Source organism: Xenopus laevis, chromosome 3L, assembly GCF_017654675.1.
Source record: "Xenopus laevis strain J_2021 chromosome 3L, Xenopus_laevis_v10.1, whole genome shotgun sequence".
Taxonomy (NCBI): domain Eukaryota; kingdom Metazoa; phylum Chordata; class Amphibia; order Anura; family Pipidae; genus Xenopus; species Xenopus laevis.
This window is the reverse complement of record NC_054375.1, coordinates 122,742,440-122,769,876: the sequence shown is the minus strand read 5'-3', so window position 1 is coordinate 122,769,876 and position 27,437 is coordinate 122,742,440. Positions and strand designations below refer to the sequence as shown.

Genomic DNA, 27,437 nt, shown 5'->3' with positions numbered 1-27,437 from the left:
CTGTACCTTCTAACAGAACAATCTTTCCCTGCCGCTGGCAACTGTAGCAGTGCTCAGAACATTCTGTCCACAAGCCAGGAACAGCACAGTGCACTCTGATAACTGTAGCCATACTAGATAGTGGATTATACCATTATTTAGTAGTTGATGCAGACATGAGGAGTAAAAGCAAAATGAACACAAAGACACAGGATCTCCTTGGTGGTTATCATATTAATAAAAGGGGAAAACAATGGCAGAAGCAGACCCTTTACTATATATATATAAAAATGTGCTGTAAACTGGGTATAAAGAGTAGCACATTTGGGCCCAACATGAGAATTGCATAGAAGCAAGCTGCGAAGAGAGTGTGCCCTTTATTCCTGTTTTTTTGCACGGTGCACCTTGACCTCATTGTGTAGAATTTCTTAGATGTCCACAGCTCATGAGAGGGCTCTTGGACCAGCTGTTGCTGAACTTCAACTCCCTGTTGAAGTTAAGACACAGAAGTGCTTAAAATTATTACTTTGTTCTTAGGACGAGCAAATGAAGTAGAACTTGCCCGTATTGCTAGTGAATAAATAAGCAGAGTGAGATTTGATACACAGCTGCAGTGAGGGCAAGCACTTATTTCTGGAAGCAAAAAAATTCTCTCTTTCTGCAATGTCATACACCTCACTGCCTTGTCATTACTCCATTACACATGGTGGTGCCATAAAATGTGCACATTGGCCTCACACAGTCCTTTCTTTTGAATGTAAGTCAAAAACAGGAGCTCATCATTCATATGTCCTAAACCTGTGCAGCCATCAGAATATCTTGAAGCCTTTCAGCAGGGTAAGTGTGGGTGCCTTGCGTTTGCTCTGTGCTCTGGAGGACTTCACAGTCACAAGTTTGGCCTGAGCCACAGAGGGAATCTCCTTGTAGGTAAGAGGAGACAGGGTACTGAGGGGAGGCCTGGTGGCAGTCCCTGGGGATGAATTATTGGGCAATCCAAGAGCCCTCTCCTCACTGATATAAATTGGTGGTTTGATGAGCGCAGCCCTCTCAGCCTCTCTTCTGGCCTCTTGAATAGCCTCATGGAAAACCTGCTGTACCAACCGAAAATCCAGACAGGCCGAGACTTCTCGAAACAGACAGCCGTGGCGCGAGGCAAGAGCTGAACCGTCTGCCTTACTGACTTGCCTAAAACAAGAAATACACCGTTTCCTTATCTGATCAATATAAAGCCACATATTCAGCAAAATACAGACCTGATATTTTATTTACATCATATGAGTTATGCTAACCATACACTGGAAAGCCACTGGATATTTGCCCAATTTTGCCATATAAGTGGCTGGCCAAATCAGTATGAGTTGATGAGTTGTGCCAAGACAATAACCAGATTAGATGGGACCCATGCAGACACCATTTTTCCCTCAGGTTTTTCCAAATTATTCAATGCATTTATGGCCAAGCCTAAACAAATATCATTCAGGGAGGACAACATATTGTCCCCACACAAGAGCCAATAAGCTTCTGACTTACTGAGTGGTCATTTCAGCAGCCAATATCAGCCAGCTACACAGAGAGAGAAAATAATATACATCCTAATGTAAAATATAAGAATATTATAAGTCACAGAGCAGTTCCATGACAATATAAAGGCACAATGATAAGGCAGAGTGCTTTTACACAGCTCATAGAACCCCAAAGTGCTCATAATTAACAAAAAAAAACAGTTTTTGATTTATTATGACACAAGTTTTAGTGAGTTACTTGATACAAATAACATCACCAAGCACTGATTATAACTGACCTCCTTAAGCTCTGTTTCTAAGGATATAATTTACAGGATAAAGTTATAATACACAAGAGCCATGCATATCATGTAAATTATATAGTGAATAAAGTACACCCTCTTGTAAAATATAAGGATATTATAAGTTACCAGGGAGTTCCATGACCATATTAAAACACAAGGCCGAGCGTTTTTATACAGGTCATGGAACTCTGAAGTGACTTTTAATATCCTTGTATTTTGCAAAAGGGGGTCATGTGACAGAAATGACATCACTAAGCTCCGATTATAAAGATGACATCAATAAGCACTGTCTATAAGGATATAATATTATATCACATAGAATTACAGGTATATTACATTTTTTTTTTTTATAATATACCTGTTTATCCATTGAATGTAGAACAACACTTTGAAAGTGAGAAAGGTGTAGCTGAGAGTTACAGAAAGTGGAGAGCAGTGTATGCTGGGAACCTGGAACAAGTTGGTGCCAGTAATGATGCACAGGTAGGAAAGAGAGAGAGAGAGTCAGTAAGTGCAAGACAGAGCAATAAAAGTGCAATATAAAGAGGGGCATTGGGAATTCTAACGAATTATGGTTCTCTTGTAGTGGAGATGTGTGTAAGTGCAAAAGCAATAGCAATAGGATGTTATATGTTATTGCTGGCCTGCCAGTCAGATGGGTATTCATCAGAACTACTCTGAGCCCTTTAGCTGCAATATATACATCATGGAACACTGGCAGGCTAGAGTGCCAACCATTCTCAAGCACAGGCAGCTAGTGAAGTAAAACTGATTCAGTCTGATTGGTGTGGAAATAAATATTATTATTACCGTAGGCTAAAGGTTAATTGCATCTTTACACATATAAGGGCACACCTGGAGATACGGGGAGATTTAGTCGCCAGGTGACTAATTGCCTCTTCTTTGAGGCGACTAATCTCCATGCATCCCAGTAGTCACTGCTATGTCTGTAGAGACTAATTATTCAATCAAGTAAAAAAAATCTACTAATTCAATTATGTGATCTAATAGTTTAGATTCTAGATACAGTGTAAATTACAGATGTCTTCTGCTACATGCATTTTTTATGAATGGCTTGATTGAATAATTAGTCTCAACAGACATAGCAGTGACTACTGTGATGCATGGAGAGCCAAAGGGGAAGCCTCACAGATTAAGAAACTCTTTCTAGATTGTTTATAGAAGGGTATGAGCTCCATACCTGTATCGTTCCATGTCCAATTTATTCCCCAGCAGTAGGACAAGGTTCTCATGAAGGGCGCCTCTGTTATACTGAGAAATGATATCAAGGTACTGGCAGCATCCCTCAAAACTCTTCTTGTTATCAATGCTGTACACAACCAGAAAGGCATTCGCCCAGTGTAAATACCGCTCCGGATTCACAGGCCCATTCTGCAGAAATGAAGAACCGGTTATTATTACCTTATTACTTGTCAAATGTTTTCCCAGAAAGAGACATGATTACCAAGTTTTCCATAGATATACATCCAAATTATTACAGTATATCAAGATTATTACAGTATATGCATTAACTTTTTATGGAAAATGAGGGATAAAAGTTCTATAAAAATATAATAGTTGCCCTTTAACAGGTTATTTTTTTTAGAAACAGGTCACCACCACATTTAAAACACATTAAAATGTAAATCATGCTATAAGAATAGAGGAACCCACAGATATGTAGACATAGATACTCTTTAAGACTGAAATTGGCGAATCCTTGATGGATTGTCAAAAAGATATCTGCCGGAAAATAAGACAGATATTTATCAGGCAGGTTTGATAATCCCATGTTGATGAAGGGACTGGAACCTAAAAGATGTCGCTGTAGTATCATTCTACAGTGACTATGTTTTTTAGGCAGTTCATATTTAATAGTATGAAGCCTTTTTAATTGTCTATCGAAAGAAGACACCTGGCATGATAAAGACACCTTAGGGCACCTGCAGAGCATGGAATCTGAAAAAAACATTTGTTGCAGTACTAGTTTTCCCATGTGACGCTGCCATCTCTGGGAACAGGGATCTGAATGGATAAGAAAGGGAGTGAAATAAAAACCTTGGAGTTCATCCCTTTCTGCATGTGGGAGAGTCGTCAGAACAGGCTTTCTTCTCACGGCATCGGTTTCAAGAACAAGAAGAACTCCTTACATTCTGAGCATTTAAGTCACCTTATCAATAGACTGTAACAATAAAGCCATGACAGAGGGAAGGCAATGCTGGATCTGCTTCTGTATTTCCACGCTTTGAACTGAGAGGTATTATTATGATGACTGAATCCTCAGACAAGTTCATTGAGCCTCAATGCAGATACCACAGTCCATGCTCTGACTGGCTTGTACATTACCAGCTACTATCAAGTTCGAATGTATTTCCTTGTTCAAAGGCTCCTTTGAATTTGGCCGAGGCAGGGAAGAAAAGGTTCATTGTCCGGCACAGGGGCACTTTGTCTCACTTCCAGCACAGAACAAGTCGTATCCCAAACTGTTTGTCCCCAAAACAATAAAAAGTAAATTGCAGTCAAAAAGGGAATGTCCAGAGTCAAGGAACACACGTAAGACAAACAAGGTCTAGAAAATCCTGTTCAAATTGTCTTTAATTTTATCATCATTTGCAACGTGAAATGAAATATGGATCACAATAACTTCATCAATAAATCCAGTGAGTGGGAAATGATACCAATGGGCACAGGAATTCTGCTGCAATGTGCCTTTATTCAATGACATGTTTCAAGCTTAACAACTCTTTATCAAGTGTGAGCAAAATTAACATGATACACAGTACAAATACGATTTCGATTGGTCGCCCCTCCACATTTAGATTGGTCGGCCAGCAACTGCTGGGAGGATTTATCAGCCTAGCCGGTCCAAAACAATTAAAGTCCAAATATTTGACAACACAAATACAGCAAACATATAGGATTGTGGATGACACCCTAGTGGTGTGGAAAGGAGAGGTGTCACTTTTTAATGAAATGGTTGCAGAGGCAAATGATAGACATCCGACTATTAAATTTACTACGGAGACCTCTGATAAATGTATAAACTTTCTTGATGTGAAAATTTCAATTGATGAGGGTAAATTGACCACAGACCTCTATATACAGACAAAAACAACCTGTTAAAGGCATCCAGCTTTCATAACCCTCAGTGCATTACAGGTATCCCTAAAGGCCAGTTTCTAAGGGCAAGGAGGACAGCATCAGGTAATGAAGCGTACTGGAAAGCAGCCTCGGTTGTAATTGACAGGTTTAAATCAAAATGCTTCAATGAAAGAAACCTAATTGACTCTGCAATACAAGTAGGAGATATCCCCAGAAACACACTGTTGGCACAAAAAACACAAAGAGAGGAGAAAGCGATGCCTCCAAGGATTCCCTAAACATATACTAAACAAAGCAAACCAATAGAGAAAATCATTAAAAGATTTTGGCCCATACTTTTTAATGATAAAACTCTGGGGATAACATGTGTACAACCGCCACTATTTAGCTACAAAAAAGGTTATACATTATAATATATCCTGTGCCCTGCGGAACCAAAGAAAGTAACAAGAATGGAAAACATTTTCAAAAGCAAACCAAACCTAGGCACCATCCCATGTTTAAACTGCATTTGCTGTCCCTCTATCATTAAAGGGAAAGTAGTTCAACATCCCACTTAAGCTGGCCATAGACGCAAAGATCCGATTGTACGAATAATTGTACGATCGGACTTTCCCATCTCCCGACCTGTCACTAACCATTCAGATCAAAGGACGAAAAATGTTGGGACTCTCCACACACGGTCCGAAAATCATCGGATCGTTGTGTCTATGGCCAGCTTAAAGGCCATGATATTAACCTTAAAGTGATCCTGTCATCGGAAAACATGTTTTTTTCAAAATGCATCAGTTAATAGTGCTACTCCAGCAGGATTCTGCACTGAAATCCATTTCTCAAAAGAGCAAACAGATTTTTTTATATTCAATTTTGAAATCTGACATGGGGCTAGACATTTTGTCAATTTCCCAGCTGCCCCTGGTCATGTGACTTGTGCCTGCACTTTAGGAGAGAAATGCTTTCTGGCAGGCTGCTGTTTTTCCTTCTCAATGTAGCTGAATGTGTCTCAGTGGGACATGTGTTTTTACTATTGAGTGTTGTTCTTAGATCTACCAGGCAGCTGTTATCTTGTGTTAGGGAGCTGTTATCTGGTTACCTTCCCATTGTTCTTTTGTTAGGCTGCTGGGGGGGGGGGAAGGGAGGGGAGTGATATCACTCCAACTTGCAGTACAGCAGTAAAGAGTGATTGAAGTTTATCAGAGCACAAGTTGGATGACTTGGGGCAGCTGGGAAATTGATAATATGTCTAGCCCCATGTCAGATTTCAAAATTGAATATAAAAAAAACTGTTTGCTCTTTTTAGGAATTTCAGTGTAGTATTCTGCTGGAGCAGCACTATTAACTGATTCATTTTGAAAAATTTTTTTTTTCCCATGATAGTATCCCTTTAAACATTATGCAACATGCAACACAGAAGGGGTGGTGTACATGATAAAATGCCCCTGTGGGAAAGTCTATGTCGGCCAAACATGTAGACAAATTAAAGCCAGGATAAAAGAACACAGAGGAGATATAAAGAATTGCAAAGCAAACACTTACACTGACACCCCTGTATCACGCCACTTAAACCAGAACAGATATATGTCACAATTAAAATGGCTGGTACTGGAAGTGATCCAGTTACCACAGAGAGGGGGGGACAGTAAGAAAATACTTCTACAAAAAGAGGCGTTGTGGATAAAGAAATTATGTGCACTGGTACCAGAAGGTCTAAATGACCAATGGAGCATTGCCTGTTTCTTGTAGAATGGATATTAAATATTGTTTCTTTCTTTAACTGATAGTGCTGCCTTGAGTTTGAATTGAAAACTTCCTGTACGGTAAGAGTACCTCCCAGAAATGTACAATGTTACAATTTAATGTATGTAAAATGTTACAATTAAGTATGGTAGCAATTAGAATTACTTTGTAGCAGGTTCTTGCTAATATATATATATGATTTGTAACGTATTGCTTTGACTAACATTCTCTTTAGCAGACCTCCAATAGGTAGTGCTGAGGTTCAAGTGCTTAATACAATTTTTATTCACTTTAATTCTTTCAATAGTTGACTCCACTTGGAACACTGGGACACTGGACAACACCACTACAAATTAAATAAATTGTTGAACTTTTGAGTTTGATTGGACTGTACTTCACATACAGATGGAATATTTGGACTTTAATTGTTTTGGACCAGCTAGGCTGATAAATCCTCCCAGCAACTGCTGGCCGACCAATCTAAATGTGGAGGGGCGGGGCTTTTTGTATTTGTACTGTGTATCACACTGATTTTTCTCACACTTGATAAAGAGCTGTTAAAGGAAAACGATACCCCCAAAATGAATACGTAAGCAACAGTTTATATCAAATTGAATGACATATTAAAAAATCTTATCAAACTGGAATATATATTTACATAAATATTGCCCTTTTACATCTCTTGCCTTGAACCACCATTTCGTGACTCTATCTGTGCTGCCTCAGAGATCACCTGACCAGAAATATTACAACTCTAACTGTAACATGAAGAAGTGAGGAAGCAAAAGACAGAACTCTGTCTGTTAATTGGCTCATGTGACCTTACATGTGGTTTGTATGTGTGCACAGTGAATCTTACGATCTCAGGGCCCTTATTTTGTAAAAAGGCAATTTTCTATTTATGATTACCCAATGGCACATACTACTAAAAAAGTATATTATTATGATAATGGTTCATTTACATGAAGCAGGGTTTTACATATGAGCTGTTTTACTCAGTATCTTTCAATAGAGACCTACATTGTTTGGGGGTATAGTTTTCCTTTAAGCTCGAAACATGTAGTTGAATAAAGGCACCTTGCAGCAGAATTCCTAAAACCCATTGGTATCATTTCCCACTCACTGGATTTAATTATTGGTTTGCTCTGGATGGAAGCAATGGGTTCTTGATACCAGAATACCATAACAACCAATACAACCAGTTTACATTGACTTTGTAACATCAATAATACCATATGCTCATATTTCCCGCTCCGTTGTTTTAGCCTTCATTTGTGTTGACAAAAAAAAATGAAAGGGAAGGATTAGAAGAAAAAACACATTTCCTATTTGTTTGGCTCATTTTTGGGCAATTATATATCACCACTTTGACCATTATATGTGTCAGGTGAGAGATAGCAGACATTATAGTGTTTTATTGGCCTGTAGTTGCTTTAATGTAACTGCCAGTCAAGAGGGTGTTTATAGGAGCTTCACTATCAGCTCAGATACAATAGCCGACTGTCTAAATCAGGCCTGAGCCTAGAGCAGAAAAATGCAGAAAATAGAAACTTTAGCTTTTGTGTTTACCAGGCATAAATCCTTCTCACCTATATCAATATATATAATATTTTATTTATACATTCAAATGAAAGGGGGAAACTGCTGTAGTAGGTGCTATAAGCCTCTCACAGCCAAATCCACTATGCTAAAGTCCATATGTAATAGACAAGCACATTTAGGGACAGATCTATTAAGGTTTAAGTTGTGTTTTCCACCAAAAATGTAATGTGTCGAGTTGTCGAAATTTTCAGCATTTATTATACCCCAACCCTGGAAATAACTCGAATCTGAAAATACACCATTTAAAACCTGTCATGTAGAAGTCAATGGCAGAGGTCCCTTGAACCATTTGAAGATGTTAATAGCCTTCATGATGTTCAAGTTCTTTTTGGAGGGTTTCACATCGAAAACTCAATTGATTAGAGCGATTTGAGTAGTTTTTTGCCGAAAACTCAATCAATTTGAGTTTTCCGGTTATTAATCCCAAACTTGCTGATTTGAGTTTTTTTCCATTCTAGTTTTTTCTTAAATTTGAAACCAATCGAGTTGTGAGTTCATTTGAGGTCTAAAAAAGCTCACATAGCTCTAAAATTCGACCTTTGATAAATAACCCCCTTAAATAGGGAATTCCTTTTCATTAAAATCTTTTATCATGAGCAGTGCACTTGCCTCTCTTCTATTACACATGACCCAATATGGCCCCATCTTATGCTAGGACCTCTGGGATACAGACTAGGGGTAGAGAATAAAACCTTTCAGCAGACAACTGCCTGCTCCGGAAATGAAGTCATGACCAGTGAATGCTAATTGCTTGTCATGAGACAGAGATGGAGTGTGTTACAGATAAGTCACTGCCAGTAAGGGCCACAATTATTTATCTAATCTGAAATAACCTCATAAGCCGTGTGCCAAGGGGGCCTAATGGTCATGATTTACACGACTTTCTCTCAACAATATACAAGTCACACTACATGTCCCCACCATATCAGCCTTCTATAAACATTTTATAAATCTAATTGCTGGTGGAATTTCCGAATAACAAGTACGGGATATAGTTATAAGTGTGAGTGCACATATTATGTGTCTGGGGTTTGAAGCTGAACTTCTCACATATTTCTGGCGTCCAAAAATAGCATGCATGCGTCGTTAGCAAGTACAAATAATGAGCGAATGCTAAGCCTTTTGTTTTAGGTAATGAGCTCATTATCTCTGTAGCTTTTGGCATGTCCCAAGTCTACCCATAACATCTGCAGCATAAACAGAACGGGAATAAACCATTTGAGGCAAAAATATGCACACATTAGGGTAAGCTAGTGGATAGAAAACAAAGATAAATATGCCGCATTTAAGAGTGCAGGACAGAGTGCAAACCAACAGGCCAATCCCACCATATTCTTTGCACTTACACCCAGCACTCTTAGACATATGCAGTCTGTAATACAGCACAATTCCTGCTTCTCCCATAAAAACAGCATTGTAGTAATGAGGGGCAGTTCGTGGGCATGCTGTTGGAGCTAGGGGGCACCCATGGGCACACACATCTTGGACCCAATTAGAACCCATACATCTGCATATAACCTAGGTAGGTTTTAGGCTCCCACAGTATGTATAAGTAGCACCACAATCTGTAAGGAAACCAAACTTTCAATGTACATTACAGGTGGAAATATGCCAGATATAATTTATCTAGATTTATAATGGCATACATAACCATTGGAATGAGTCTTGCACCCAATAAGCAATTGCTCAAACTCTTCTGTCTATGTATGGGATAATAAGCTATCCTCTAGCTAGCCTCTTTTTATTTTTAACTCAGAATAAAATCATTTCCCAGTTGCATGCTTCCACCAACCCCATACACTGTGCAGAGTTTTAGATTCCTTAAAGTGTTTGTTTATTTAAATAATTATCTCAGAAATTCCAGCCAGTCGTTAAGAACTAATAAGTGATTTTTCTGGCTGGATGTATAAATACAGCTTAAATAAGCAATAACTTTTATCTTGCCCAGTAAAATAAGAATGCAGAAAAAAATGAGAATGCAGAAAAAAATGAGTATGCAGGGTTTTTTTCCCCATACAATGAGAAAGGATAGTAAAGGCACAAACAACAGCCTGTGTAAGCTCAGGGGTCTATATCACTGCTCTGCAGATCATGGCAATTGTTCTGCTTATGGCACAAGCTGGAGGCCACTCACAGTCTCCTCTTAGAAACTCTGAGCAGAGGCCTCCAGTCCCTACCAGTGGAGTAATGCCGTATAAGCAGAGCATTTGCCATAACCTGCAACATGTGACCAATGATTTCAGGTGCTGTTTTCTGTTTCTGCAAAATGGCCCTTGTCCTATAAGCCCTACCAATATGTTATATTTTGCAGATTTTTGCAAGGAAAGTCACTTTGACAAAACATTAGGACCAGATGAATGAGAATTGCTGTTAGTGGGCACTGGCTGTTTTGGCCTGCAAACTCACAGTGACAGTAGGGATAGCACTCAAAACAATCATGTAAATTTGGAGTTTGCCAGAATGCAAGAGATGAGAATGAGAGTTTTTTGGTCAAAGTTTAAAGCATTAAGTATGGAGCAAATCCAGAGCCAGACAAGGACCTAAGGTACCCAGGTGGCAAACACAGACCAACTTACACAAAAATGAAAGACAAGGAGTTGTTTGTTCATATGATTTTATTTATAAAATTGGAATATCTCTCAACACTGTTTAAATGCAGTGCCCATTAATTACATGTCAATATATTTGAACAAAATTACATTAAAGGATTCATTTAGTATAAATATAAAAACTGGGTAAATAGATAGGCTATGCAAAATAAAAAATGTTTTCAATATAGTTAGTTAGCCAAAATTGTAATGTATAAAGGCTGGAGTGACTGGATGTCTAACATAATAGCCAGAACACTTCTTCCCACTTTGCAGCTCTCTTGGTTTCCAATGATTGGTTGGGGGGGGGGGCACATGGGTCATAACTGTTGCTTTTGAATCTGAGCTGAATGCTGAGGATCAATTGGAAACTCACTGAACAGTTATGTCCCATGCGGCCCCCATTCAAGTCGCTGACTAACTCAAAGTTATAGAGCTGAAAAGCAGGAAGTTGTGTTCTGTTCTGTTCTCCAGCCTTTATGCATTACATTTTTGGCCAACTAACTATATTGTAAACTTTTTTTAATTTGCACAGCCTATATATTAACCCAGTTTTTATTTTTACACAGAACAGTTCCTTTAAAGGAGAATTCATAAACATAAGCCCCCTTCCCAACTACACCAACCACACTCCCCAAAAATGCCCAGATTCCCATATCTGTGCAGTGGAGTTGGCAGCTGTCATGTCTGGGTGAATCACTTATCCCTCAATGCCTGGCTTTAAGAGCATGTGCATTGGAAGCAAATCGGTGATGTGGCCAAACATGGCAACCACCAACCCTGCTGCTCAAACACAGTGGAGCAGGGCCATTCTGTGGGGATTGGTTCGTGCGGGGGGTTTGTGCAGTGGCCCTATGCTTACAATAAGCTGAGTTTAGGGAATAAAACTGTTGTATTAAACAAGTCGCCAGCTCTCTCACCTGGTCTGCAGTGTCCATAACCCTCACAAGGACTGTCTGCTGGTCTACTACTTCCTCCGAGGTGTATGTGTCCTCTGAAACACAAAAACAGGTATCAGAACAATGATGAATGAAGAGAATCCACCATGCCTATATCAGTAATATTCAATCAGCTTGAAACCTTTAATTCCTTTGATCTTTCCAGTGATCTTCCAGTGATCTATCACTGTTTATCCTATTATAATACACAAGAGCCATAATATCCTGTGAATTATATCCTTATAAATGGTGCTAAGTGATGTCATCGGTTATAATCGGAGCTTAGTGATGTCATCTCTGTCACTCACTGAAATAATAAATAAAGTATCCCCCTGTTGCAAAATATGAGGCTATTAGAAGTCACCTCTGAGTTCCATGACCTGTAAAAACACGAGGCTGAAGGCCTTGTGTTTTTACATGGTCATGTTTCTCGTCTGTAACTTATAATATCCTTATATTTTACAAGAGGGGGTACTTTTTTCACTATATAATATATATTATATATATATATATATATATATATATATATATATATATATATATATATATATAATATACAAGAGCCAAGAATATCCTGTAAATGATATCCTTATAAACGGTGCTTAGTAATGTCATCAGTTATAATTGGAGCTTAGTGATGTCATTTCTGTCACATGACTCACTGAAACTTTATTGTATTATAATAAAGTACCTCCTGTTGCAAAATATGAGGATATTAATAGTTACCTCAGAGTTACACGACCTGTATAAAAACACAAGGCCTTCAGCCTTGTGTTTTTATATGGTCATGAAACTCCACAGTAACGTATAATATCCTTATATTTTAAAGTAGGGGCCACTTTATTCACTATAATAATGTCTTTGTTTCGTGGCACAAATACAGTGTATGGAAACGGGGCAGTGCTGTCAATCAGAAATGCTGACAGATTTGTTTTAGATTGCAGTGCTCCATACTTGCTTCTTATCTTGTTTTTAGTAGAACGATGGAATGTCAGTGTGCTATTACCCAAAAGACAAGAGTAAAAGTCTAATAAAAGAAGAACTGGCACTCAGAGCTCGATGCATGCGGGCACCTACTGCTCTGAACTACAACTCCCAGCATCTATATATATATAAAAATCCAAAAGGTAAATGTAGTAACGATGAAGGATCACACTCTCAGGTCTTATAAAGAGGTACAAATAGCTCCCTAGCATTTATCAGGAGCTAGCCGAAATGTCAGTGTTTTGTTGCTGAAATTAGACCTGAGACTGCGATCCTTCGTTGTGACTACATTTACCTTTTGGATTTTTTTGCACCCAGGCATGATTGATCTATTACACGAGTTGTGCTGGCACCTACACTGTATAATATAAATATATATATATATATCATCATCATCATTTATTTATATAGCGCTGTCAAGATACGCAGTGCTTAATATATATATATATATATATATATATATATATATATATATATATATATATACAATATGCCATATTCTTTATTATTGCAAGTGCTTGCCTACTATGAAAGACATGTACAAACCCCTATGTAGGTGGAAGAGATTGAAACTGTTAGTAAAAGAAAAGGAAAGGCTAAAATAAAGTAAGCTTTATTAGACCAGTAAATCCTCAAAGTAATGCTGCTCTGCATCCTCTTTCAAAAGAAACACATCATTTCTTTCCTTTTATTGTGTACACATGGGTTTCAGACTTCCTGTTTTCAGTTTAAACCTCCAGGGCTTGGGCTTGAGCATGCTCAGTTTGCTCCTCCCCCCTCCCTCACTGCTGTAATCTGAGCTCATAGCTATGAGTGAGCAGGAAGAGACTCAGGCAGGAATTGATGTCACACAGAGCTTCTAGAGCTGTCTATTCAGGTATGGTAAAGCATTCTGCAGAATATAGTATTATAGCTTGTACTATTGTGGCTAATCTATTGGCAAGAAACTGCCTCTGTATATTTCCTTCTCCTTTAAGTAGGAAAGGGGTTAAACCATTTCTGGAGGGATTCCAACCCCACTGTCAGACAGTGACACTACACTTCCCTGACAAAGGGTCTCCAGGCAAACACTTCTCCTGCAGCTTGTCTGGGCACTTGCAGCTTTTAGTCAGCCCCAGGAAAGGATTTGCTTCTCTTTAATCTCTGCCATTAATCAGCCCTGATTTCTGTCTAACTTCTGCTTCTTGTCATATTAATAAAGCAAGTTATTCCCCTCCACTTGTCTCCCAACACTCCAATAACTCCAGCACTCGCTCACCTTCCAAATATATCTTTGTTTCCATCACAAGCACACCCACACAGTGGGACACATAAAGCAGCAAATAAGCCTTCAGAATGCCATGGGTAAATGGCTTCATATCACTATATATACAATGATAAATAATAGGCCTGTAGGAGCAGAGGTTATGGTACCTACAGACCTGTTGCCCTGTTCCTGATATTAATCTTAGATCTGGGATGGGCAACTCCAGATGCTGCTCAGTTGTAACCCACTGGCAGACGAGATGCGGACAGTTGTGTAATTCATTGACATCTGGAGCTTCTGGTTGTCAGAGTTTTTTTGCGAATGGTAGTTTTCCAAAATCTAAACAAAAATGCCACTGTGCTGTTGTTTGGAGGGGTCAAAACATTTATTTGCATGGCGTCCCAGGGTTTCTGATGTTGGCCTTGCCTGAACATTATTTTCAGGCAACGACACTTTTTTGCATAGAACAAACATAGGATCTATTATCCAGAATGCTCGGGACCGGATATTTACAGATAAGGGATCTTTCTGTAATTTGGATAGCCATAACTTTAGTCTGCTAAAAATCGTTTAAACTTTCTGTAAACGCAATAAGGTTGTTTTGCCACCAATATGGATTCATGCAGCTTAGTTTACATCAAGTACAAGCTACTACAGATATGGGACCTGAGGTTTTCCGGATAAGGGATCGTTACATAATTTGGATCTTCATACCTTAAAGGGATACTGTCATGGGAAAAACATTTTTTTTCAAAATGCATTAGTTAATAGTGCTGCTCCAGCAGAATTCTGCACTGAAACCCATTTCTCAAAAGAGCAAACAGATTTTTTTATATTCAATTTTGAAATCTGACATGGGGCTAGACATATTGTCAATTTCCCAGCTGCCCTAAGTCATGTGACTTGTGCTCTGATAAACTTCAATCACACTTTACTGCTGTACTGCAAGTAGGAGTGATATCACCCCCTTCCTTTTCCCCCCCCAGCAGCCACACAAAAGAACAATGGGAAGGTAACCAGATAACAGCTCCCTAACACAAGATAACAGCTGCCTGGTAGATCTAAGAGCAGCACTCAATAGTAAAAACCCATGTCCCACTGAGACACAATCAGTTATATTGAGAAGGAAAAACAGCAGTCTGCCAGAAAGCATTTCTCTCCTAAAGTGCAGGCACAAGTCACATGACCAGGGGCAGCTGGGAAATTGACAAAATGTCTAGCCCCATGTCAGATTTCAAAATTGAATATAACAAAAATCTGTTTGCTCTTTTGAGAAATGGATTTCAGTGCAGAAATCTGCTGGGGCAGCACTATTAACTGATGAATTTTGAACAATGTTTTTTTCCCATGACAGTATCCCTTTAAGGCTCCTAGAAAATCTTGAAAATACTAAATAAACCCAATAGGCTGGTTTTGCTTCCAATAAGGATTAATGACATCTTAGTTGGAATCAAGTACAAGGTATTGTTTTATTATTAAAGCGAAAAAGGAAACTATTTTTTAAAAATTTGGATTATTTGGATATAATGGAGTCCATAATTCTGAGCTTTTGGGTTTCCGGATAACGGATTCCATATCTGTATCATTTTATTACTGATAAAAGGGAAATAATTTTTATATAATTGCAATTATTTGCTTCAAATGGAGTCTATGGGAGATGGCCTTCCTTTAATTCAGAGCTTTCTGGATAATGGGTTTCCAGAAAAGGGATCTCATACCTGTATCGCTTTAAAAATATCCCCACCTTTAAGGAAGGATATGAGTAGTATGTTTTGCCCCTGCCACTCTTGCCATATAATATCAAATACTCACCAAGGAACGGGTCATATTCGCTTATAAATCGCCTGGTGAGAAACTTCACTGTCAGAGCTGTGAGAAGAAACAGTGCCATGGTTAAAGAAATGCTGTAAATATTTCATTTATACATACACAAGGATAAAGAGAAACGCAGAATAGAAATGTGGAAGCCTTGACACTGTTTGGACTGGTTTCAGTTATAAGGGAACCCTACATGGCCACCAAGGCGCTAATTGAAGGGACCGCAATGCTTAAAATAAGTTTTGCCTTCTAGAAAAGCTCATGTTGTACCACACCCACAACTACACAGCAGAGTCTCTGAACTTGGTGAATTCTACTGAAAATACATTTCCCCTCACACAAAAGGCTTATTTCTGAACATAAGCAAAAGTGCTAAAATGTCAGCAAAATAGTGCATTTAAACTTTATTAAACGGGTTATTCACCTTTGAATTATTTTATGTATGATATAGAGAGTAATATTCTGAGACAATTTGCAATAAGTTTTTATTTTTCATTATTTGTGTTTTTTAAGTTATTTAGCTTTTTATTCAGCAGCTCTCCAGTTTGCAATTTCAGCAATCTGGTTGCTAGGTTCCAAATTACCCTAGCCACCATGCACTGATTTGAATAAGAGCAATGACAATACATCTGTAGCCTTATAGAGCAATTGTTTTTTTTAGATGGTGTCAGTGACCCCCATTTGAAAGCTGGAAAGATTCAGAAGAAGAAGGCAAATACTATAAAAAAATAAAAAATGAAGTCCAGTTGAAAAGTTGCTTAGAATTTGGCCATTATATAACATACTAAAAATTAACTTAAAGGTAAACCACCCCTTTAACTAAGGTGCTTGTGTATACACCTTCCTGTACATGCAACCAGCTTGAATAGGCAAAAGTGGTACTGGAAGCAAAATAAATAAATGAATAAATATAATATTTCAGTGGACCCGCACTTATTTTCATGTGAATAAATTGTGCTTTATTTAATGCATATCCGACATTTCGGCCCCCGTTAGGGCCTTTTTCAAGGCCCTAACAGGGGCCAAAACGTTGGATATGCATTAAATAAAGCACAATTTATTCACATGAAAACAATTGGGCACCACCCAGGATTTAAGGCCTTCTTTGTCCTGCTTTGAGGAGGTGTTTCTCCTAGGGTGACACTGAATTCTGGGAAAGGATGCTGCATTGCTGGTGAAAACAAAATGTCTCTGATAATTTGCACTTGGCCCCTGTATACATAATTGTCCATTGTACTGTTAAGGTCCCCAAAGACGCAAAGATTTTTCTTGCCGAACGACCAATTTTAGCGAAGTCCGACCAATCCTTCGAAATTATTGTGCGGTTACTGGAATTCGAGCGATCGTACATCTTGTGATTTTTCGGCAGACATCTGTCAGAAAATTGATCGGCCAGCTTTTATCGATCCCAGTGCAATCTATCTATGTTTGCAGGGACAGCTACCCTTTGTTTTCCTGGCAAATAGTCTTTTTAGTTGATGGACAATTCGTGCGATTGTTTCAAGATAATCGTGGTCTCACGATGACGATCGGATCTTTTAAAAATCTTTACATCTATGGCCAGCTTTACACTCACAAGCACTGAGATACAGAGCAAGATGAACTGCTTTCCTGCAGTTGCCATACTGACAGACAGGGGAATGTGGGCTATCCTGTAATCTTCACTTCCTGCTCTTTCCCAACCTGGTCATACACAGCTTTCTTTCCATCACATCTGGCCATTTAGAAACCACAAAAATCCATAAACATACCTTTCTATTACATCATTTATACTTTCCACCATTCGAATAGACATTCTTGGCCAGAGCAATCTTACAAATACCTAAAGCGGAATCTTGTCTCAGGATATAATCCATGCACATGTCTTCTATAGGCAGGTGAGGTACAGTCAATGTATGGAATGAATTGCTGGGTACAGACAGTGTACAGACTAAATGCATTGCTGGGCACAGACCCTGTACAGACTGAATGCATTGCTGGTTACAGACACGGTACAGACTTAATGCAATGCTGGGTACACACAGAACCGCCATCAGAAATCGCAGTGCCCCATACGATAAAATTTCCTGGGCCCCCTGGGCTGCACCCACTGCAAGCCCCACCTACAGGTCCGCCCTCCCCACCCCACAGGTCTGCCCCCCACCACACAGTAAAAAAACAAAAAAAATATTGGTGGCTAGGGTTCCCACATGTTAATAAAAAATAAAAAGATATTGGTGGTCAGGGCCCCCCATAAAAAAACAGTTGTGGCCAGGGCCCCCCCATTTAAATATATTTGTGGCTAGGACCCCACATGAGAAAAAAAATTGGTGGCCAGTGCCCCCTCTCCACATTATGAGAAAATTGGTGGCCAGGGCCCCTTAAATGTCCATGCCATCCCAAAGTCAGCAGCTCTCAAAAAGATGGGGGGCCCGGCTAATCAAGTAAGTGTGGCGTGGCCGGGCCCCCCTTACCTCGGGGCCCCCTACAACTCTCCCCTCTGTCCCCCCCTGATGGCTGCCCTGGGTACACACACTGTACAGACTAAATGCATTGCTGGGTACACACACTGTACAGACTAAATGCATTGCTGGGTACAGACATTGTACAGACTAAATGCATTGTTGGGTACAGACAGTGTACAAACTGAATGCATTGCTGAGTACACACACTGTACAGACTGAATGCATTGCTGGGCACAGACGATGTATTGACTGAATTTATTGATCAAGACAATGTACAAGAGTGAATGTATTGTTGGGTACAGATAGTGCACAAAGAGAATGTAGTGTTGTATATAGTCAATACACAGAGTGAATGAGGTGTGCCACATATAGTGGTGGGTGCAGGTAATTCTGCAATACAGGATGCGGGCAGAATGTCTATCCTGCTGGGTACAGTTAGCATTTATATGACTTTGCACTTTCATAAGAACATCATTCTAAGCAACTTTCCAATATACATTTATTACAAATTCTTGGTGCTTTTAAAGTTATTTGTAAAAACATTGGTTTGGAAAGCAACAACTGCTTAAACAATGTTGCAAAAGTCTTAGTTCCCCAGCAAAGACAGGTCTGTTAATCAGCCTATAAGAAATTCCTTTATCCAAAGATAACTGTCCCAAGGCTTTTTTCAATAAAAAAATGTCATTTTATTTAATTTAGCATTAAAACTCGGATACAAACAAACCCCACCAGGCCCACCTTACGCGTTTCGCACCCTCCGGCGCTTATGACTAAGCACCGGAGGGTGCGAAACGCATAAGGTGGTTTGTTTGTATCCGAGTTTTAATGCTAAATTAAATAAAATGACATTTTTTTATTGAAAAAAGCCTTGGGACAGTTATCTTTGGATAAAGGAATTTCTTATATGTTATTGCCTGAGAACTGGGGCGAGTCCCTTGGGCTTAATTAAATGGAAATCAGATGTGGACTCCCAATTGATGTATAATATCTGTTAATCAGCCGCCTCGTCTTACATTGTATCAACAGTCTGACCCACCTGGACAGAGAATAGAAAGGGACACCATTGCTTTCAATAGCAATACATATACCATGTTTTGTTTTGTTTTTTTATTAGGCAAAAAACATTTTTTTGGCTTGACATTCACTTTAACTGAATATCTCTCACCTGACTTCCCAGCCCCTCTGCACCCCAGCAGCACAATGTTACATTCCAAATGCACGTTGCGTTCATTAGCCCCAGAAATGTTGACAACATTCAGAGCTCTGGGCTTCCCAAACATCAAAGACATTGTCTAACTGTAACAGAGAGGAAACAGGGTTAGAAATCCCACAGCTACAAAATAAATAATATATATATATATATATATATATATATATATATTGTAATGCAAAGTATCAGTGTCTGCAGGCAGGACATACAATGCACATCACATGCACAACACCCGTCATCATCCCTCACTGGAACACTTCCCCTTCAACTGTCACATACACCTCTCAGTCTGCTCTTGTCTTCCCATCCCCATACTGTATTGTCTCCGGAGATTGTGTGCAGAACACTTCCTGTCTCTAAAGAGTCTGGATGAGAATCTCTAATTCTTTTACAGAAACATTTAAAGGGGTTGTTCGCCTTTAAATAAACTTTTAGTATGATGTAGAGAGTGATATTCTGAGACAATTTGCAATTGGTTTTCATTTTCTATTATTTGTGATTTTTGAGTTATTTAGCTTTTTATTCAGCAGCTCTCCAGTTTACAATTTCAGCAATCTGGTTGTTAGGCTCCTAATCCCCTAGCAACCATGCATTGATATGAATAAGAGACTGGAATATGAATAGGAGAGTGTCTGAACATTAAGATGAGTAGTAAAAAGTAACAGTAACAATACGTTTAGGGTCGGACTGGGGGGCCCAGGGCCCACCAGGACTGCTGTCCAGGGTCCCCCTCCGGCCTCCCGCCCCCTACTGTGATTCGTTGTGCATTCTCGAACACCACGCAAATGCGCAAACGGCGTTGATCTGTGCACATGCGCAGAGTGGAGCCAAAGATTTTTTTTGTACAATCCCGAATATCGGGAGAGGGGGGTCTGGCCCGGCGGGGGCCCATGAGGATCGGGGCCCACTGGGTTTTTTCCAGGGGCCATCGGGCCAGTCTGACACTAAATATGTTTGTAGGCATACAGAGCATTAGATTTTAGATGGGGTCAGTGACTCCATTTGAAAGCTGGAAAGAGTCAGAATAAGAAGGCAAATTATTCAACAACTATAACAAAATAATAATGAAGACCAATTGAAAAGTTGCTTAGAATTGGCCATTCTGTAACATAATAAAAGTTAATTTGAAGGTGAACCACCCCTTTAAGGCTTCTATTCTCAAATTTGTATATGCAAATTATTATTATTTGGTGTTTGTTAATTGATTGTTGCCTGAAAGCACCAGCGTATGCATTTTTTTTCAGTATGTTTCAGTTATTTTTTTGGATGAAAGTGTCACTTAACAGAACAGTGATCTAAAGATGCAGGTACCTGACTGGGTTTTTTTTCATGTTTAAAATGTTTTTAGTAGATTTAAAGCATGGTGATCCAAATTAGGGAAATATCGTATCAGGACATTTTCCATAAAAGATCCTATACCTGTACATTTGAGTTAAAGAAGTACAAGCAGCAGAGAATGATTTGCAGAGAAGGTGCCCATGCACCTGTAGGACTCACACTGCTGAATGGCTGCCGCTGAGGATGCTGGGAGTTGTAGCTCAGCAATCACTGGGTAAGACACAGGTTAGTCCCTGTCTCTGTGCACTCATTGGGCTTCATTTATCAACACTGGGCAAATTTGCCCATGGGCAATAACCCAATGCAACCAATCAGATTGTTGCATTCATTGTTCTACTTGAATGCAGCTGGCTTTACAAAGCTAATCACTGATTGGTTGCTATGGGTAACTGCCCATGGGCACCCAGTGTTAATAAATGAACCCCATTGTCACTAATATCAGAGTTAATAACACCCACTTAGCATAATGTGACAGATAATGCCTAGCTGCCAGGCAGTGATACACAACGTTGCTTTCTGCCAGTATTCTGGGCAATGTGAGAGAGAAAAAAGTGCGCCCAGACCTTACCATTCATAGGGGTGTCTCAGGGCAGAGAATCTGGACTGTGCTCCCGGGAACAACCCAACTAAGGCACCAGATGAGCGTTAGAAACCCGCGAGCATCACTGGCACTGAAGCTCTGTACGTACTGTCTGTAGTCTGTTCCAGATGGCGGAGCGCTACATCTGCTGTCTCCCTCTGGAATCAGCCCGTACAAACAGAGCGCCGCCGGCAGAGGGGTATTCTGAAATGGCTTGGTCCTGGGCTGGCACTGCCGCTCTGCCCTGTTTCCTGGTTACCACTTACAGACACCCCTGTGGTTTGACGTGTTCCATCTCTCCACTCCATTCACATAAAAGAGTTTGCGGGCGAGTTTGTTTCTTGAAAGGCTGCTTGGCTTACCGCCTGGCAATGAGAAATCAGTGATGTGCTTCCTGTGGCGGTGCTTCCTAATTTCTCTAGTCAGCAGGCAGTGGCGGCCGGTGCTCCCTAACTTCTCCTCACAGATGTTCCAGTGCGCCTTCTCCCAGTCCATTCTGTGTGACTAAGTTGGGTCCCCGCCAAACTCCTTGTATGGGAAGTATCATAGTGCGCCAGATGGGCAAATTGAACGCGATTTCCTCTGTGTGTAACATCAATACGTGCGCATACATTCCCTCAACTAAACCCTCTCCCCTCATTGCACTGCCACTAACCACCTGACTGCCAGCTGCACAGCACAACAGATCCAGGGTCGCCCTCTTAAAGGAAAACTTTACCCCAAAAATAAACACTTAAAGGAAAACCATACCCCTCAAACAATGTAGGTCTCTATAAAAAATATATTGCATAAAACAGCTCATATGTAAAACCATGCTTCATGTAAATAAACCATTTTCATAATAATATAATTTTTTTAGTATTATGTGCCATTGGGTAATCATAAATAGAAAATTGCCATTTTAAAAAATAAGGGCAGCTGGGGATCCTACGATTTACGGCGCCAGGCACGTTTCAGGGGCTGCTGCCGCCTGAGGCAGCAGCCCCAATGCTGCCCCTCTTCCTGCTCCGCTCTTCTATATTTCAGCGTCGGAGCGGGTGGGGGGCTGCATCGGTAGTGCAGTGAGCACTATTGCGCTCGCTACACTAGAAGAGACAAATTTCCGAAATTTGTTTCTTAAAGTTACCAAAGGCGGCTTTTGCCGCCCTTGGTAACTGGCCACTCCGTGCCGCCTGAGGCAAGATTCTAACCTTGCCTCATGGCCGGAGCGCCCTGCACGTTGCATACAAACATACCAAACAAACTATACTTATAGGCCACATGAGCCAATTAGAGAAATACAGAGTTCTGTCTTTTGCTTCCACATTTCTTCCTGTTACAGTTAGAGTTGAAGTATTTCTGGTCAGGTGATCTATGAGGCAGCACATAGACCATCATGAAATGGTGGTTCAAGGCAAGAGATGTAAAAGAGCAAAATGTACTTAAATATATATTCCAGTTTGATAAGATTCTGTGAAGGGGGTGGCATGGTTTGTTTCAGTGCACAGTGGGATCGTAGGGTCTCAGGGGGAGGCCCTTAGTTCTTAAAATGGCAGTTTCCTATTTAAGATTACCCGATGGCATATACTGGTACTACTAAAACATATTATTATGAATATGTTTATTTACATGAAGCAGGTTTTGACATATGAGCTGTTTTATGCAATATAAAGAACTGTATTGTTCTGATTATAGTTTTCATTTGAGTGTAACCAACTTGGGTCACTTTTTGGGGCTCCATAGGGTGGGTGGCTGGCAGGCCGCAGGGCCTCTGGGGCTGGGTGGGCAGATGGTGCCTGCTTCCCCCTCTCTTTTCTTGAATGCTGCTTGTATACACAGCCAGGCCATGTAATAAGAGGGCCCATAGTAAAAACAAATTGGTCCAGCGCCCTGCCTACCACTTGATCTTAACACCACACATCCATTGGTCTATACACCAAACCTGCCGATGCTGACACTGAAGGGCAACCTGCCTGCCACTAGCTCACAACCCTTCCTCCCCATTGGTCCACACACCAAACCTGCACTGAATGGTCCATAATTCCCTGTCCACTTGCTGCCACTGGAATTGCCCCTTACAGACTGCAGGGTGTCTTCCCTGCAAAGCAGGTTTGAGACTGAAATTTCACTGCTTGGATTGATCCTAGTTTCCAACCTACTTTAACAATACTTATACAAGTTGGCATGATGTGAATGAATATCTCAGGATGCAGAATGGAATTGGATGTGAAAGTGTTAATGAAGCCTTTTTTCTGAGCCATCAGGGATAAATAGCCAGGAACCACTCCAAGATGTACAGGTGCAAACTTGCCTTGCCAAGTGCTGACTGAAACAGACTGTGGTGTGAAGCAGCAATGCCCAGCCTGCCAGGCAAGGGCAAAGCCAGCAATATTATACCAGCTGCCGTTGATAGCTCAGCCTCAGGCCCTGCAAGAAGCAGCATTTCCTAATTTCACCCGCAAAGAATTCCTATAATTTCTCCTCTTATTAAATCTGCTTGTGCCAGCCTGTACATCTGAAAGAAAGAAAGGAGTGCCATCCTCTTTAAAGGATTACTAGTGCCCCAAAGTGTTCCCTTTTTAAATATAACTATTTTATAAGTATTTGATTATATGGCACACTTTAGCGTAATTGTGGAGTAACTTAAAGTTATTGGGCCCCACAGCATTTTCGAGCAGATTTCAGTTCCGAAAAGCTTGTGTATGCACAGTGGTGTAACAACAATGCGCCAAACTCCCTGTAAAAAAATCTACAGAGGGGCCCAGCGTGCACAGTAACCCCTATCTGTTTCCCCCCCCCCGAATCCACTATTTGGGATTTGGCTGAATCCCCGAATCCTTTGTGAAAGATTCGGCGAATACCGAACTGAATCCGAATTCTGTTTTGCATATGCAAATTAGGGGCAGGAAAAGAAAAAGTGTGAACATTTTTTTCACTCCCTTGTTTTGTGATGAAAAGTTATGAAAATTAGGATTCGGATTCGGTTCGGCCAGAACAAGGATTCATCTGAATCCGAATCCTGCTGAAAAAGGACAAATCCTGCCAAATTACGAACCGAATCCGTCGGTGCATCCCTAGTTACCAGCCACTTGCTTGTCAACCCCACACACTGTGTCTCTGCACTCTGTTTCAAAGCAGCAGCCCCAATTAAAATAACATTGCCTGGTTTCATGAGGGCATGAGGGAGCCAGCATTTATGGGGGTTCATTGCAGAAGTCGTGCAGTAATTAATAAGATTTGCTTGGCCCTTCTTAAGTTATTTGTGCCTTTCAGAGGTTATTTCTGGCAATACATTCCTCTTGAAGTGAAAGAACAATGATATGTTCTGGGCAGAGATCCCATAAAATTTTGTTTCATTTTTTTTACTACATTGGAAACAACCCTCCATCTTGGTGAGAGTCACAAGTTATTTGAAGATGGTGTTTATCAGCAGTCCAGTTCTGAGGCATACAGACAGACCAGACTACAGATAAGATGACCTGCATCGTCTGGTCAATGTGTGGCTGTTATGAGTTCAACAGAAATTGGACATATAAAAAAATCTCCACTGCCAAGGTATTGTCCAAATTGTTGGGAGTCTTGACTGAAGGAGACATCATTTCTGTTGTCTGACAAGATGGGAAGACAATAGCAAAGGGAACAATATTGTTTAAGTTGAAGATACAATTCATTTTATTAACTATTAATTATTTTATAACTTTGTATTTCACATATACTGTCATTATGCAGCTATTATTATTTGTTTGGACATCACATTTACAGGGTTAATGTTTGTTGTTTTCTGTTCAGTCATACATGTAAACTGTTTCTTCTTCGGCGTGGTCGCCCGCTGCGCAGCTCCTCCTCTCTTCCTGGTGCTGGTTTCCCCTAAGGCGCGCGCGCCGCGCACGCTCGTTTCTTAAAGGCGCAGTGACGCTGGAGTGTGACGTCAGCGTGCAATGGCGCCAAATTCAAATGTATTTAAGGGGAATTTAGGTTTCAGCAAGTTGCCCGTTGTTAGGTTCAAATTAGCTTGTTCCTGGGTGCTTATTCCTTGAGATTCCTGATTTATCTACTGTGTTTGACCCTTGCCTGCCTGATTTACTACGCTGATCTCTCTAATCCTGACCTTTGCCTGTCTGTTAACTCCGAACTCTCCAATCTTGATCCTGCCAGTCTGTGACTATTCTGACATCTCCAATCCTGACCTCTGCCTGTCCATTGACCATTCTACGCTCTCTTATTCTGATCCCGGCCTGTCTGACGATTCTACTCTGCTTGTGCTGGTCCGGCCTGCCTGCTACACGCTGTGTTGTCTGGCCTGCTCTCCTGAGGTGTTCTTCCATTCCAATATCCTGGTGAGACGATCGTGCCCCTTTGCTCGTCCAGAACCGTTAGCTTTGCTCCACTCTCTGTTAAGACCTGGCGGCATCCAATTAGCCGAGGGCTCCTCCCGAGGTGAAAGGCGGCGGTTAAAGGCAGAAGTGAGAGCCGAGACCAAGGAGCTTAGCTTGGGTTCTGGATATAGGGTGCCAAACGTGACAGGGGGTATCATGTTTAACTATAGAGAAAGCTTCCTCTTTAGTTATGACACTGGTCTTGGATGCAAGTACAGAACATCATAAATATGACTGCAAGAGGGTCTTCTGAACAGTGTGATGTCCAATATGCATACAGTTTCCCAACTATGAAGCATGCAAAACCCTCAACAGTGCACACTAAATTTTTCTAGGTTGTATATATTTAATAACAATGCAGCATACAATAATCATATCCAATAAAAACAGTTGTCAAAATCCCAGTGCCACTGCTCTCACTATGCAATTAACATTTTACAGAAAAAAAGCAATCTCTAAAAATGTGGACCTGAAACCCCAATAATTACAGTGAAACCTCAATTTTACATCCCCTGATTTAAAGTTTCCCCTCATTTTACATATTTATTTTGTTCGACCTACCTGTATATATTATGCATAATATATTTCCCTTCTTTTACATTTTCTCTGATTTTACATTTCATTCTGGTCCCTTGAAAAACATAAAATGTAGGTTCTACTGTAACTGGAAAACAACTGAAATATTGCTCTATGACAAGGATTCTAGATCCACACTCAGAATAAAAGGCAATGCCCTACAAGACAAATCAGAATCTCTTTATCTGAATGGCTCCTTGACATTTATTACTCTGCTGCATGGAATGCCAGGCCTGTGAGTGACAAAGATAAGACTTATCTAAAGCAAAGCAAATAAATGTACTAGTACTTATAAACCATGCAAATATAATTATCTGAAATCTTAACATCTGAAGTGACAGAAAATAACAAGAAGGCCTTACCTTGAGTAGGCCCCAATCTTTTAGAAGGATATTAAAAAGATTGAACAAGTGAAAACGAACCTAAAGATGTGAAACTAAACTAAAAAAAAAGGAATGGATTATTTTTTTCCCTATAGAAAAGAAGAGTACAAAAGGCCACCCCTTAAAACCCAAGGTACATAATTTTCACATAAACAAAGCAAATGGTTCTTCACAGTGAGTGTGGTCTTTGGAATGCCGAGTCATGATCCCCCACATAGTGTAATAAACAGGGTTTCCCCAATTCAATTACCATATTTTGGGGATAAGTGAAGTCAGAATAGACCTTCCAATGACCAATACCTCTTTAATTCTGTAGTCCCACCCACCATGTCCTTGACTGTATGCAAGACAATATCACGGTCAAGGCATTTAAATGACACAAGGCTGAGATCCCATATTTTATACAAGACACAGTGCTCACATGCAAGCAGAATTTGTCCTCCAACAATGTCAACTTTGTCTGGTCAGAAAGCTGCAATTACCTTCAACCGTAAGCCCTCACAAAAAGGTCTGCACTAGATTGGCACCAGTTCCTGCAGTCCCATTCATAGTAAATAAGCATTTATAAGGATTTCAGTCCTATCCTACAAGGCAAGAATTGCAGTGGGAAAATTGCTTTCAAATCACTTGATTCACTGCAACAGAAGTCATTTAATAGCACTTCCCCAGGCTTGCCACCCCCTTAGCTCTCTAGCTATCGAAAAGCCACAAAGAGTGAAACCAGTGAATGAAGCACTGAAACAATATCAC

At 40.2% G+C, this 27,437-nt stretch overlaps 1 protein-coding gene across 3 annotated transcripts; it reads right to left on the bottom strand.

Moving 5' to 3' along the window:
* Positions 1-195: 195 nt before the first annotated feature.
* rasl12.L (RAS-like family 12 L homeolog) lies at positions 196-22,022 on the bottom strand. 3 transcript variants are annotated; one of them, XM_041586887.1, is made up of 6 exons: positions 21,483-22,022; positions 19,411-19,541; positions 15,796-15,852; positions 11,736-11,809; positions 2,988-3,178; positions 196-1,164 (listed from the first exon to the last, which is right to left on the bottom strand). In XM_041586887.1, exons 2-6 carry the CDS (start codon positions 19,532-19,534, stop codon positions 789-791), a joined length of 822 nt encoding a protein of 273 aa, XP_041442821.1. In that variant the 5' UTR covers positions 19,535-19,541; positions 21,483-22,022; the 3' UTR covers positions 196-788. The 3 variants fall into 3 exon arrangements, with proteins under 3 accessions (XP_041442821.1, XP_041442822.1, XP_041442820.1); XM_041586888.1 differs by having other exon boundaries at positions 21,736-22,022; XM_041586886.1 differs by having other exon boundaries at positions 21,362-22,021.
* Positions 22,023-27,437: the final 5,415 nt, after the last annotated feature.

Coding starts and splice junctions, on each gene's coding strand:
- rasl12.L (XM_041586887.1), bottom strand. CDS start 19,534: ATGTCTTTGATGTTTGGGAAGCCCAGAGCTCTGAATGTTGTCAACATT. Junction 15,853..19,410: donor CAGAGGGGCTGGGAAGTCAG/GTGAGAGATATT, acceptor TTCTTCTCACAG/CTCTGACAGTGAAGTTTCTC. Junction 3,179..11,735: donor TTATGGACACTGCAGACCAG/GTGAGAGAGCTG, acceptor TCATTTCTGCAG/AATGGGCCTGTGAATCCGGA.